General features: G+C 37.0%; 1 protein-coding gene across 1 annotated transcript; it reads right to left on the bottom strand.

The window, feature by feature from the left end:
- Window positions 1-1303: 1303 nt before the first annotated feature.
- On the bottom strand, window positions 1304-13317 carry sec22bb (SEC22 homolog B, vesicle trafficking protein b). Its single transcript, XM_057840338.1, has 5 exons — window positions 13108-13317; window positions 10121-10230; window positions 9895-10055; window positions 2860-3006; window positions 1304-2792 (listed from the first exon to the last, which is right to left on the bottom strand). Exons 1-5 carry the CDS (start codon window positions 13180-13182, stop codon window positions 2638-2640), a joined length of 648 nt encoding a protein of 215 aa, XP_057696321.1. The 5' UTR covers window positions 13183-13317; the 3' UTR covers window positions 1304-2637.
- Between the last annotated feature and the right edge of the window lie 576 nt (window positions 13318-13893).

The following is a 13893-nucleotide window of genomic DNA, read 5'->3' as shown; positions in this document are numbered from 1 at the left end:
CCTTTGTAAAGTTAGAAAATTTACAACAAAAAAGTCCATTGGGTTTTTCTTCATTTTTGCATTTGCGCCCCTTCAATACGGCCAAGGTTGAATTTGAACACTTGGCCGTTAATCCCTAAACCGTCTTGCTTTAATCTGTAATTCGGCTGAAGTAGCGTAGCTTTAAATTGAACTCATTGGCTGCCATTGACGGTGATAGACGTCCAATCCATTCGCTGCCAGCCCTTCCAGAGGATTCAACCTCCAGCTAGTTTATCAGTAGTAGACGTCCAATCCAATTGAAGTGTAAGGTTTGGCAGCGAATTAACGAAGGCGATGAGTTGAGCAATGTCTGAGCGAACCACGCTAGGTAGTGAGTATGCAGTAATTGATAGTCGCGTTGCATTCTGACACGCAAAAAAAACCCTAAAAAGTGACATTTCAAAATGTTACTTGTCATACGGTAACTCGTACAATTTATACATAAGAAAATCCAGGAACTAAGGGGCATAGAATTTGTATACAATTTTTGCCAAAAGCCTTCCCATTCGTTTCCATGGCACAAAAACCCAACCCAGTATCATAACCTAACAGGAAGTGATGTCAAAATGACCCCTTATCAACAAGAAGTGACCCCAAAATGCTCCAAATTCAACAATAATGGGTCTTTTTGGGTGGGGAAAAAAGTGAAATTTCAAAATGCTTCCCGACCTACAGTTTTGCTCCAAATCAAATAAAACGTAAAAAAAAAAAAATAAAAAAAATCCAGAAGCTAAGCGGCGCAAAATTTGTATCCAGTTTTTGGCAAAAAAACGTCCCCAAAATTGCCGAAAATGTTCCAATTTATTTCAATGGCACAGAAAAACAACCCAGTATCTAAACTAAAGAGAAGTGATGTCGAAACGTCTAAAAATCAACAAGAAGTGACCCGATATGAACAAAAAATGACTCCAAAATGCACCAAAATTGCGGATACATTTTTGGAAAAAACTGGAGGAAAAAAAACTATCAACATGTGACCCCAAAATGCCCCACAAATCAACAAAATTGCAGGGTTTTGGGGGAAAAGTGGAGCTTAAACGCTTCTCGTCCTAGTTTTTCTCCAAATCAAATAATTAACACATTAAAAAAAAAAAAAAAAAAAATCCAGGAAGCTAAGGGGTGCAAAATTTGTACAGTTTTTGCCCAAAAAAACATTCTGCCAAAATTTCCCCATTCATTTCAATGGCACAAGAACTCAACCCAGTATCAAAACCTAACAGGAAGTGATGTCAAAATTACCCCAAATATCAATAAATTTGCGTGTTTTTCTTTTTTTTGGGGGGGGGGGGGGGGGGGATTTCAAAATTCTTCTCGTCCTACAGCTTTTCACCAAATCAAATAATTAACACATTTTTAAAAATCCAGGAAGCTAAGGGGAGCAAAATTTGTACATAGTTTTTTGCCAAAAACCATTCCACCAAAATCTTTTCCATTAATTTCAAATGGCCAAAATTTCCCCATTCATTTCAATGGCACAAAAATCCAACCCGGTATCAAAACATAACAGGAAGTGATGTCAAAATGACCCAATATCAACAAGTGACCCCGAAATGCTCCAAAAATCAACAAAGTTGTTGGCTTGGCATTTCAAAATCAAAATGCTTCTCGTCCTACAGCTTTACTCCAAATCAAATAATTCACACATTTTAAGAAATCCAGGAAGCTCAGGGGTCGCAAAATTTGGATGCAGTTTTGTGCCAAAAACCATTCCGCCAAAATCTTTTCCATTAATTTCCAGTGGCCAAAATTTCCCATTCATTTGACCCGGTAAACTAACAGGAAGTGACCCGATATGAACAAGAAATGACTCCGATATGCACCAAAACCAACAATAAGTGACCACGAAATACAACAAAAAACAAAATTGCTGGTTTTTGGAAAATATGAAATTCCAAAATGCTACTTGTCCTAATCCACATAATTTACTTATTTAAAAAATCCAGGAAGCTAAGAGGTGCAATATTGTATCGTTTTTGCCAATAAAAGATCCGCCAAAATCTTTCACATTCATTTCCAATAGCTGAAATTTCCTATTCATCTTAATGGCACAAAAACCCGACCTGGTATCTAAAACCCAATAGGAAGTGATCTCAAAATGGCCCAAAATCGACACGAAGTTGCCTGATGTAACAACCTTTTACAGCAAAGCTACCATTAATATTTCTGCAGAAATTGAAGACTTAAGTGTTGTACCGATACCATTTTTGGGCTCCTGATTCACGCAGCTGTTTTGCAAATACGACGCCACGTTTTTGGGAAACAATGTATTTCTAAAAATTTTCTTTCAATGCAAATTACTGCATACTCACTTTACTGTAAAGTACTGCTAATTGCTATCATGGCAGGTTAACAGGAAAGGACCTGAAATTAACTGATTGACGGCCAGAGATGTCCAATCCATTTGAAGCGTAAGGTATGGCACTGAATTACTTGCTGCCATTCCTCCCGCTTCAAATGGATTGGACGTCTACGAGTGATAAACTCATTTCAACTCATGACATAAGCATGAAAACCGCCACATGATCGGTTCATTCGCCAACCCTCCCAGTTCAAATAGATTGGATATTTACCGCCGCCAGTGTCGGCTAATAAGCTAAGCTGTGTTATCCTGCCTTCTCAGAGCCACCAGAAGCGCACGTAAACGATGAGCATGATGAAGAAGACGCCGCCGGCTGCTAGCTTGGCATACGTGGAGCGTGTGTTCAGGTACTTGGCGTCGCTGCGGTACTTTTTGGACAGGCTGGACAAATTGCTAGCTTTGGAGTCGAGCGCTAGGAGAAGGAAAAACTAGGTCAAAGCAAATAGATAAGTCAAAAGAAGAACTTGAACTGGGTTTACCAGAGAGAGCTTCTCCCCGCTGTAGAACTTCCTCGATATTTGCCACCATGATTCTCTGTACGTCCTGGAGCTCCGTGTTGATGCTTCCTAGGTTCCTCCGGGCCCGGCTGTCAATGTAGGCTTTCTTGGTCTTTTGGATGTACGTGTCTAAAATGCAGACGGAATACAGAAAATGAATTGGCGCTGAAAGATTAGCATTAACAGCTAGGCCTACCAGTTGAAATAATTGATTTGGCGGGCAACGGTCACGTCCTGTTGATTTTAGGCAAGGGCGTAGGTTTGATCTCAACATTGGAAGGGACGATATGGCACTACATACTTTTTTGCGGGGGACGGGACATTCTTAATGCAAAATCTGTATTCAGCCTACACCAGGGGTGTCCAAACTTTTTGCAAAGGGGGCCAGATTTGGTGTGGTAAAAATGTGGAGGGCCGACCTTGGCTGATGTCCTTTACATAGAACAATATATTTAAGCAAATTTTAGCAAGCCATTCTGTGGGTCACATTTGCTTTATTATTTTTTAAAAATAAATTTAGGGCCGTAAAAATTATCGCTTTAACGGGCGGTAATTAATTTTTTAAAATTAATCACGTTAAAATATTTGACGCAATTAACGCACATGCCCCGCTCAAACAGATTAAAATGACAGCACAGTGTCATGTCCACTTGTTACTTGTGTTTTTTGGTGTTTTGTCGCCCTCTGCTGGCGCTTGGGTGCGACTGATTTTATGGGTTTCAGCACCAGTAGCATTGTGTAATTATTGACATCAACAATCGCAAGCTACTAGTTTATTTTTTGATTGAAAATTTTACAAATTTTATTCAAAACTATAACATTAAGAGGGGTTTTAATGTAAAATTTCTATAGCTTTTACTAACATTTATCTTTTAAGAACTACAAGTCTTTCTATCCATAGATCGCTTTAAGAGAATGTTAATAATGTTAATGCCATCTTGTTGATTTATTGTTATAATAAACAAATACAGTACTTATGTACAGTATGTTGAATGTATATATCTGTCTTGTGTCTTATCTTTCCATTCCAACAATAATTTACCGAAAAATATGGCATATTTTATAGATGGTTTGAATTGCGATTATTTAGGATTAATTAATTTTTAAGATGTGACATATTTTATAGATGGTTTGAATTGTGACATATTTTATAGATGGTTTGAATTGCGATTATTTAGGATTAATTAATTTTTAAGATGTGATTAACTCGATTAAAAGTTTTAATCATTTGACAGCCCTAAATTAATTATTTAAACAATTTCGCAACCAACCTTTGTGGGACTCTTTCGACTCTCGGGCTCTTGCGAAATACTGCTGCTGTAAAATTAAACTAGCTTCAAGTTGCTTCAATTTCTCGCTACGTATCTTCCCTGTAATCTTGTCGTCCATGTCAGCGTGTCTTGTTTGGTAATATCGCCTCACATTGAACTCTTTGAAAACAGCGTCTGTCTTTTTGCAAATGACGCAGACACAGTTGTTGCGTATTTTATAGTCCAATTTCCACCTATCCTTGAAGCGGCGGCCGTCACAGTCAACTTTTTTTTGTTGATTGTCGCCATTGTAGAAATGGAATAAAGGGTAACACGGGGTAATGTTGCTTAGAGTGCTGCTGCCTTTTAGTGGGTAAATGAGGATCAGCATTAAGCTACTTCATACGCTGATAGCAGTACTGCTGACCAATTTATTAAGTCTGTGTGTGGGCCAGACGTTATTGATTTTATGACAGAGGCTGGGGGCCGAATGAAATTTGACCATGGGCCGTATTTGGCCCCCGGGCCGGACTTTGGACATGTCTGGCCTACACCATTCAATTCAAACCTTTGATTTCAAAAATTACTAAAGAAACATTTTGAAAACTTACAGGAAAAATATCTGGATTTTATGAGCAAATTTAAATTGCCTTATTTGAACATAAATTATAAACAATAAATACAAGCTTGTTATTCATCTCTTAACTATCCAGGGATGCAAAAAAACAAGTTTGAAAACCACCAATGTCTAAATAAAGTGTGAAAGAATATTTATGCCTATAAAAACACAAACATCAACTGCTGTGAAACTATATGCGTTTTTTTATGCTTTCATGTGAGACCGTATCAATGTTTGAGTGCTCTATATATTCCTTTGAACATTTTACAATGGATATCTGTGGACTGCCTTATCTGATTTGACTCCCTCTTGTACCAGCCAGAGCTAGTTTCCATAATTCAGGATGTGTGTCTGTGGAAAATCACCAGAGTTGGGCTGTAATAAGGTTCACTTTAGTTTTCGTAGAAGGTATCATTTCATAGTAAGCAAGGCCCTTTCAACAAGCATATAGACCCTTGACTTGTGTATTTTCGTTGTACTGCTGCGTGGTCACAGCTCCTGGCTGGATCACACCATTTGTACCCTTGATATACACTCACCGGCCACTTTATTAGGTACACCATGCTAGTAACGGGTTGGAACCCCTTTTGCCTTCAGAACTGCCTCAATTCTTCGTGGCATAGATTCAACAAGGTGCTGGAAGCATTCCTCAGAGAGTTTGGTGCAGATTTGTCGGCTGCACATCCATGATGCGAATCTCCCCTTCCACCACATCCCAAAGATGCTCTATTGGATTGAGATCTGGTGACTGTGGAGGCCACTAGAGTACAGTGAACTCATTGTCATGTCCAAGAAACCAGTCTGAGATGATTCCAGCTTTTTGGGTACATTGTGGTCACAAAGGGATGGACATGGTCAGCAACAATACTCAGGTGGGCTGTGGCGTTCCAACGATGCTCAATTGGTACCAAGGGGCCCAAAGAGTGCCAAGAAAATATTCCCGACACCATTACACCACCACCAGCCTGAACCATTAATACAAGGCGGGATGGATCCATGCTTTCATGTTGTTGACGCCAAATTCTGACCCTACCATCCGAATGTCGCAGCAGAAATCGAGACTCATCAGACCAGGGCAACGTTTTTCCAATCTTCTATTGTCCAATTTCGATGAGCTTGTGCAAATTGTAGCCTCAGTTTCCTGTTCTTAGCTGAAAGCAGTGGCACCCGGCGTGGTCTTCTGCTGCTCTAGCCCATCTGCCTCAAAGTTCGACGTACTGTGCGTTCAGAGATGCTCTTCTGCCTACCTTGGTTGTAACGGGTGATTATTTGAGTCACTGTTGCCTTTCTATCAGCTCGAACCAGTCTGGCCATTCTCCTCTGACTTCTGGCATCAACAAGGCATTTCCGCCCACAGAACTGCCGCTCACTGGATATTTTTTCTTTTTCGGACCATTCTCTGTAAACCCTAGAGATGATTGTGCGTGAAAATCCCAGTCGATCAGCAGTTTCTGAAATACTCAGACCAGCCCTTCTGGCACCAACAACCATGCCACGTTCAAAGTCACTCAAATCACCTTTCTTCCCCATACTGATGCTCGGTTTGAACTGCAGGAGATTGTCTTAAACCATGTCTACATGCCTAAATGCACTGAGTTGCCGCCATGTGATTGGCTGATTAGAAATTAAGTGTTAACGAGCAGTTGGACAGGTGTACCTAATACCTCTTATTTGAGCTATTGACAGATACTTGTCTTGGGGTTGAAAAGTAAACTTCCCTGACATAAAGAATGAAAAAATTAAAAATGGAACTGTCCTTCATGTAAAACACTACTGACTGCTTTTGTTCACAAGCACTGCCAAACTCAACAAAAAAAATGAAAGCTCCGATGGGCTGCTTTAATACCACATAAAAAAGTTAAATTGGGGAGAAAGTCGTAAAATTTGGTTCATTACATTTCTCAGTTTAATTAACGTCAACAGAAAACACATGAAAGAGCAGCAGCTACCTAGCCTGGCTCTGCCAGACTATTCTCCCTGTATTTTTCAAACACTGAGAGAAATAGTCTGGGAACCATCCCATTAACGGCCTTTTCGAGCAGATACAAAATCAATCGACAAATCAGATTCGTTTATTTGCGTGACGTGTTCTTCACGAGCAACGTCACTCTTGCGCGTCGAAAGTCGTCTCTTCAGCAGCACAGATGGTGAACGGCAGAGCCGAGAATATGTTCCAATCCACGGTAAAATCAGTTTTAAATGACCAAAAACACATCGACACGAGTCATTGACAACAGTCTGTCTCGCGCTAGCCATGTCGAATAAACTCCGCTCTCTTCGTATGTTTACTTCCGCGCGCAAGTCCATCGTCCTGCGGTCGCCATTTTACTAACGTCACGTCTGCCCGTCGCTGATTGGTCCACTCCGCTGTCTGTTTGCTGTGGCTTGCTCCGCCCTGGAAATTGTTTCCGTGGGAATGGTGGCCAGACTCAATAGCTGGAACAGCGTTGAGTCTGGTGTACCAGGCTAGCAGCTACCTACTCAATTTTTGCAGGTTAGCAAGTTCACACAGTTTAATGTTATGCCAACTCTGATGCAGGTCAGACTTTCAGTCGCAATATTAGTGGTGTGTTCCCCACTTCCACAACATTTACGTCTTTTTACATTTCTTACAGTGGCTGCTGCTGGCTGAAAAAAAACTTTTAGTATCCCTAATATCTCATGTCTGTGTGTGGGGGGTGGGGGCGGTCAAGTCATCAGCCAATCAAATGTGGTTTTAGGAGGGGGAAAAAAAATGACTGGCACATTCAGCAGGTGAAAAGTATATGTAAGTCTGAACATAATGAAAATAATTCACTTAATAATGGTGGGGTCAATTACAACAATTAAAACAAATGAGAAGACAATCTAAATGACTTATACAACGCAAATAAGGTTGCTTAAGAGTTGATGGGGACAATTTGAGCATCCTGAAAAGTTGCTAGTGTTCCGTCCCTATGCAAACCTACGCCCTTGATGTTGGGTCACGTTCTTTTGATTTCGGGTGGGGGCATTCACTGGTCACCTGTTAATTGTGGGGCAATTTGGGGGCATTTGTTTTTTGTCAAGGTCACGTGCCGTTTATTTTGGGGCATTTCTGTGTCATTTTTCGTTAGCTGTTTCGTTAACCGAAACTCGCTCGCCGCTGGGGGCTGGTAGAGTCGTGGTAGTTTTGTGAAATTTTTCGTTTTCGAAAGGCGGAAAAAATCGGAACAGTCGCTCTGCGGTCATTCTCCAGCTGAGTCCCCTGTGACGAGAACTGCCTGCCTGCCAGGGCCGCAGCAGAATGATGAGCCGAAACGTGGCTGGCCGATCGGTGAAGAAATTCAACCAGGCCGCCGTGTGTGACATGAGTCGGGTTAGTTTAGTGTGAATTTTCATTTTTGAAAGGCAAGAAAAAGACTTGGAAAAGCAGCTCGGTTCAGTTAGCACGTTGGCTAGCTGTCACGCCTCCTGTTTTGTTTACGCTTCTTCCGTCTCCGAAGCTGGGGCAGGGAAATGTTAAGAAAATGTTAAGAAGTTGGCAGTTTTGACCATTATGCAGTCATTTTGCCCTGTCGTACTGAATAAATGCATTTTTAACATTTCATATTCCATTTAGCACAAGACTTATTTGTCATAACCATACCAATTATTTAGCAAAATACTAAGATAAAAAGAATATCTGGTAAAAATATTTGAGTAGAGAGATTGAAAACAATGACATTTTCTTCGTTCTGAATCTTCCCCCTCAATGGGCCGAATTCTAAATCGGCTGAACTCGTTACCCTGCCAACGTCATCAGCTGGGGATGCTAGAGCGCTATAATGACAGGCGGAGCTAAACGGCAGATTAAAAGACTAATTTCTCATCTCCTGTGCTTTGCCAAATTGTTTATAGTCGAATAGTCTCAAAATATGATTTTAATTCACATAATAATGCTAATTAAGACTTTTTATGGTGTCATAAGTACTTTAATGCTACATATTTTTAATATGTAGTTTTGTTTTTTAAAGGATTGTTTTGATCCATGTTGGAAAGGTTTTCACAGTTTTCTCAATGTTTACATTCCATTCTACTAGTTAATGCTATCAGCTTTAGACCCCTTTGTTTATTTGTGAATTATTATTATTATTTAAAATGATTAGAACAGTCGACTAATCGTTAAAAAATTCTGCTAACTAATCTGGAGCATCGACTTCATAATGTATTGACGGGGCACGAGGCCGATAAATAGGGGGCCTGCATTGTTGGCGAGGTAGTCAAAGCTGACCTAGTGGAATTGCATACAAAGAGCTTTTTTCGTTGAAAATTCTTGTGAATAAATGCTTACATCTCCGAATTCTTTATAGATATGGACGTAAAAGAGTTTCGATGCTTGGTTACAAGCAAAAAAAAAAAAAAAAGTGCAGTAAGCATTTATTAAATATGTTGAAGTACAATGCTAGTCTGTTAGTGATAGTAGCTACCGGCCGCCTGATGTAAACAGAGCTTTTCTGGTGAAAATTCTTGTGAGTAAATGCTTAAATCCCCGAATTCTTTATAGATATAGATGTAAAACAGTCTCGATTCTTGGTTAAAAGCAAAAAGAAACGTGCATTGAGCGTTTATTTTACGTAAATATGTCTAAGTACAATGCTAGTCTGTTAGTGAAAGTAGCTAGCGGCCGCCTGATGTAAACAGAGCTTTTCCGTTGAAAATTCTTGTGAATAAATGCTTAAATCCCTGAATTCTTGTAGATATGGACGTAAAACAGTCTCAAATCTGGGTTAAAAGAAAACGTGCAGTTAGCGTGCATTTTTCATAAATATCTCGAAGTACAATGCTAGTCTGTCATTGGTAACTTCCTGTTAATTGTGGGGCAATTTGCAGGAAGTTTGAGGTAGTCCCCCCCCCCCCCGGTAATTTTGGAGCACTTCTGGGTCATTTTCTGTTGATTTTGGGGCAATTAGGTGTCACATTTTGTTAGTTTTTGTTGATTGGTCACTTCCTTATGATCTTAGGACATTTCTGGGTCTCTTCCTGTTGATTTCGGGGCACTTTCTGATGATTTCTGGGCATTTCTTAGTCACTTCCCTTTAATTTTAGGGCAATTTGAGAAAGTTTTTTTTGTCAAAAATAATGACCACAAATGGAGATTTTTTTGCAGGCCCAAGTTGAAAATCAATATGCGTACAGGATAAAACTTACCGAACTCGATGAAGGAGTACGGCCGGGACACGGTGGGCACCTTCTTGCCGTGCTGCTCGTGGAACTCTGCCTGAAGATCTTCCAGGAAGGCGAAGGCCAGCTTTTTGGGGAAACTGGCTTCGCACAGGACCAGGTAGCACACGCCTTTCTCCAGAACGTAGCTGCAGGAAAGCCAAAAAAGCTTTGATCAACGCCGAACAGAGGGTCGGCGTTTTGTGGGACTCACTGGAAGGACATGGAGCCCGCCTCCAAGGTGCAACGCGTGGGGCTCTGCTCGTTGAGTTTGCGGAAGAGCTGCTTGGCTTGGCTCTGGTATTGTTGAAGGTCCCGGCCCAACTACGACACAAGGGGTATCACTTTTTGATTTTGTTCTAACTCCTTGGCTGCCACTGACGGCGTTGGACGTCCAATTCATTTTGACATTCATCCTGCCAAATGGACTGAACATCTAATGTGACAAACTAATTTAAATACAGAAAAGAAGGATAAAAAAAGCCACATCATTGGACATTTATCGCCCTCCATGGCACTGAAAGAGGTGATACAGTAATATAATTGGCAAAAAAAAAAAGCAACTGTATATATATTATGGTCATTTACAAAATCTTCATATGTATGAATGATAAATGTCAGAACAACTGATTATTAGGCATGCACAATAACATAAGAGCTTAACCCCTTGGTGTCTGAATTTACAAACACTTTCAATGCCATGGACGGTGCCAAGCGTCCAATCATCCTGAATTGAAATGGGCATTTGTTCATTTGCTGCTATCTCTCCCACTTCAAAACGTCAAGCGCCATCAATTGCAGCCGAAGTGTTAAAAAATATACATAAAGGATTAGAGGAACACTTACACATATATATATAAAATACTAGAGACAGAAAATGTCATTGATAAATACAGCTAAAATAAAGACATAAATGATTGAAAATGTAACTAAACATACATTCTTAATTTAAAAAAAGAAAAAGGAAATTACTAATTATAGAAAATTAAATTGAAAAATACGGCTAAAATGGAAAAAAAATGATTGTATTTTTGATTAAATTTTCATTCTTAAAAAAAAAAAATAGAAAAATATAGCTAAAATAAAATGAAAAAAAAAGATCGAAAATGTAATTGAAAATTTACACATTAATAAAAATGAAATATTATAGAACATTAAATTGAAAAATAAAGCTAAATTAAAAATGAAAAAATTAAATGATCGAAAATGTAATTAAAAATGAAAAAAATTAAATGATCAAAAATGTAAAAATTAAAAATACATTCTTCATAAAAAAATATGAAATACTTAATATAGAAAGTTTAGCTGAATATTATAGCTAAAATAAAGATGAAAAAATAGGGACTTGAATGATCAAAATAATTAAAAAGTTAATAAAAAAATTATGAAAAAAAACTATAGAAAATTAAATTGAAAAATACAGCTAAGATAAAATGAAAAATGAATTAAATGATCGAAAATGTAATTGAAAATTAGTACATTAATAAAAATTTAAAAAATATAGAACATTAAATTGAAAAATAAAGCTAAATTGAAAATGAAAAAAAATTAAAGATCGAAAATGTAATCAAAGTGAAAAAATACACTTAATTATGAAAAAAAAAAGGAAAAATACAGCTAAAATAAAAATGAAAAATAGGAAATTAAATGATCGAAAATGTAATTAAAAATACATTCTTAAAAAAACTGGGAAAAAAAACAGAAAATTAAATTGAAAAATACAGCTAAATTAAAAATGAAAAAATTAGAAAATAAATGATCGAAAATGTAAAAAAATATTTTATTTTAAAAGTATGAAAAAATATAGACACAAATAGAAATAGTTAATAATTAAAAATGAAAAAAAAATAGATCGAAAATGTAATTAAAATGAAAAATACTTAATTATGAAAAAAAAGGAAAAATATAGCTAAAATAAAAATGAAAAATAGGAAATTAAATGATCGAAAATGTAATTAAAAATACATACTGAAAAAAAACAAAATTAAATTGAACAATACAGCCAAATTAAAAATAAAAAAAGATTAGAAAATAAATTATCGAAAATGTAAAAAATATATTTTATTTTAAAAGTATGAAAAAATATAGAAACAAATTGAAAAATAGTTAATTAAAAATGAAAAAAATAAATGATCGAAAATGTAAAAATTAAATACATTCTTCATAAAAAATGACATACTAAATATAGAAAATTTAACTGAATATTATAGCTAAAACAAAGATGAAAAAATAAGGAATTGAATGATCAAAATGATTAAAAAGTTAAAAAATTATGAAAAAAAAAAACTGTAGAGAATTAAATTGAAAAATACAGCTAAAATAAAATGAAAAAAACAAATGATCAAAAATGTAACTGAAAATACATTAATAAAAATGAAAAAATATAGATCATCAAATTGAAAAATACAGCTAAATTAAATTATGGGAAAAAATGGAAAAATACAGCTAAAATAACAATAAAAAAATAGGAAATTACATGATCGAAAATGTAAAAAAAAATATTCTTTAAAAAACTGAAAAAAAATATAGAAAATTGAAAAAATACAGCGAAATGAAAAATGAAAAATAGGAAATTAAATGATTGAAAATGTGATAAAAAATTAAAAACACATTCTTATGAAAAAAATATATGAAAAAAATGGAAAAACAAATTGAGAAAGTTAAAAAATGAAAAAATTAAATGATCGAAAATGTAATTTAAAATTTAAATTACGTTCTTAATTTTGAAAAATATATATTTTTAAAATGCTTATTTATTTATTTTTTTTTAAATGTTATTTTAAATGTTACTTCATTTTTTGTTTTGTCAGTTTTTTTCTGATTTTTAGTTCAATTTCTCAGTTTTCTGTATTCTGTACTTTGTTAAAAATTCTTATTTGCATGTACTTATGCATTGCCCCAGTGTTTTTGGTTTTATGTATATATGTATATACGTTAAATCTAAAAACAATGCTGCTGAATGAATACTTAATACATCAAAAGTAGCACATAATACTGTTTGTGCTCATGACGATATGAATATCAACATATAAACAAAAACGCCACTTCCTGTCCACTGTCACCCTTTACTGCAAATTACAGGAGGACATTTGAACGAGTTTTCACGTGGAATCAACAAGGTCGAAGCGTTCTGGAGCGCTTCGCACCAACGTAGCCCAAAAGAGTCCAAGAATAAACAATTGATGTGCTTGTGTTTCCAACCTGCTCGTCCTCTTGCATGGAGGCGGCCAGCGGCAGGCCGTCGGCCAGCCGGGCAATCATCGTCAGAAGCACCATCTTTTCTTCTCCTTATCGGGTCGCTTTTGACAGCCTGCCTGGAAAAGGGAGCACCAGAACCAGGACCACCGGGACGGCTGACGTGACGACGCTGAGCTGGCCGGAACAGCGTCACCCAAGCCGGGTCCGTCGATTTAAAACTCCCGGTAACAATCGTCGCTAGGAACCTTTACGCCCTAAGTAAGGTTCCGACCATTTTTCCCGCTAAATTATTTAAGGGGTCTCGTAGAACTCGTTACATGCCATTGACGACGACAGACGGTTTGACCAGTGAATTGGACGTTTATTGACGTCAATAGCAGGTAATGCTTAATACTAAAAATAAATACTACTACTGCACATGTGAGAATGCAGAATGGAGGCAGCGCCCTCTGTAGGGCTTTCAGAGCATAGCTATCATTACACTACTAAACACCCAAAATACTGTGAAAATACTGTAAATCATCTTTACAGTATTAGGAGCCAGAGTGTACGGCACTGTGATCCCTCGCTACTTCGCGCTTCAAACATCGCGCTCTTAGTCCATTGTGGATTTTTTTTTTTCAGAAAAAAAAAAAACTAATTAAAAAATGTCAGGATATATGCATGTATAAATTAGTGTAGTCTTTTACATATATCTCATTTATGTCATAATTATAATTGAAGTGCATTAAAACTTTATTAACCCTTTTAGGCACAAAAAAACAACAACATCTCTTTCCAATGCTATTA

This window comes from Corythoichthys intestinalis, chromosome 7 (assembly GCF_030265065.1).
Source record: "Corythoichthys intestinalis isolate RoL2023-P3 chromosome 7, ASM3026506v1, whole genome shotgun sequence".
NCBI classification, from domain to species: domain Eukaryota; kingdom Metazoa; phylum Chordata; class Actinopteri; order Syngnathiformes; family Syngnathidae; genus Corythoichthys; species Corythoichthys intestinalis.
The sequence above is the reverse complement of the archived record's forward strand: the minus strand, read 5'-3'. Positions and strand labels throughout refer to the sequence as shown.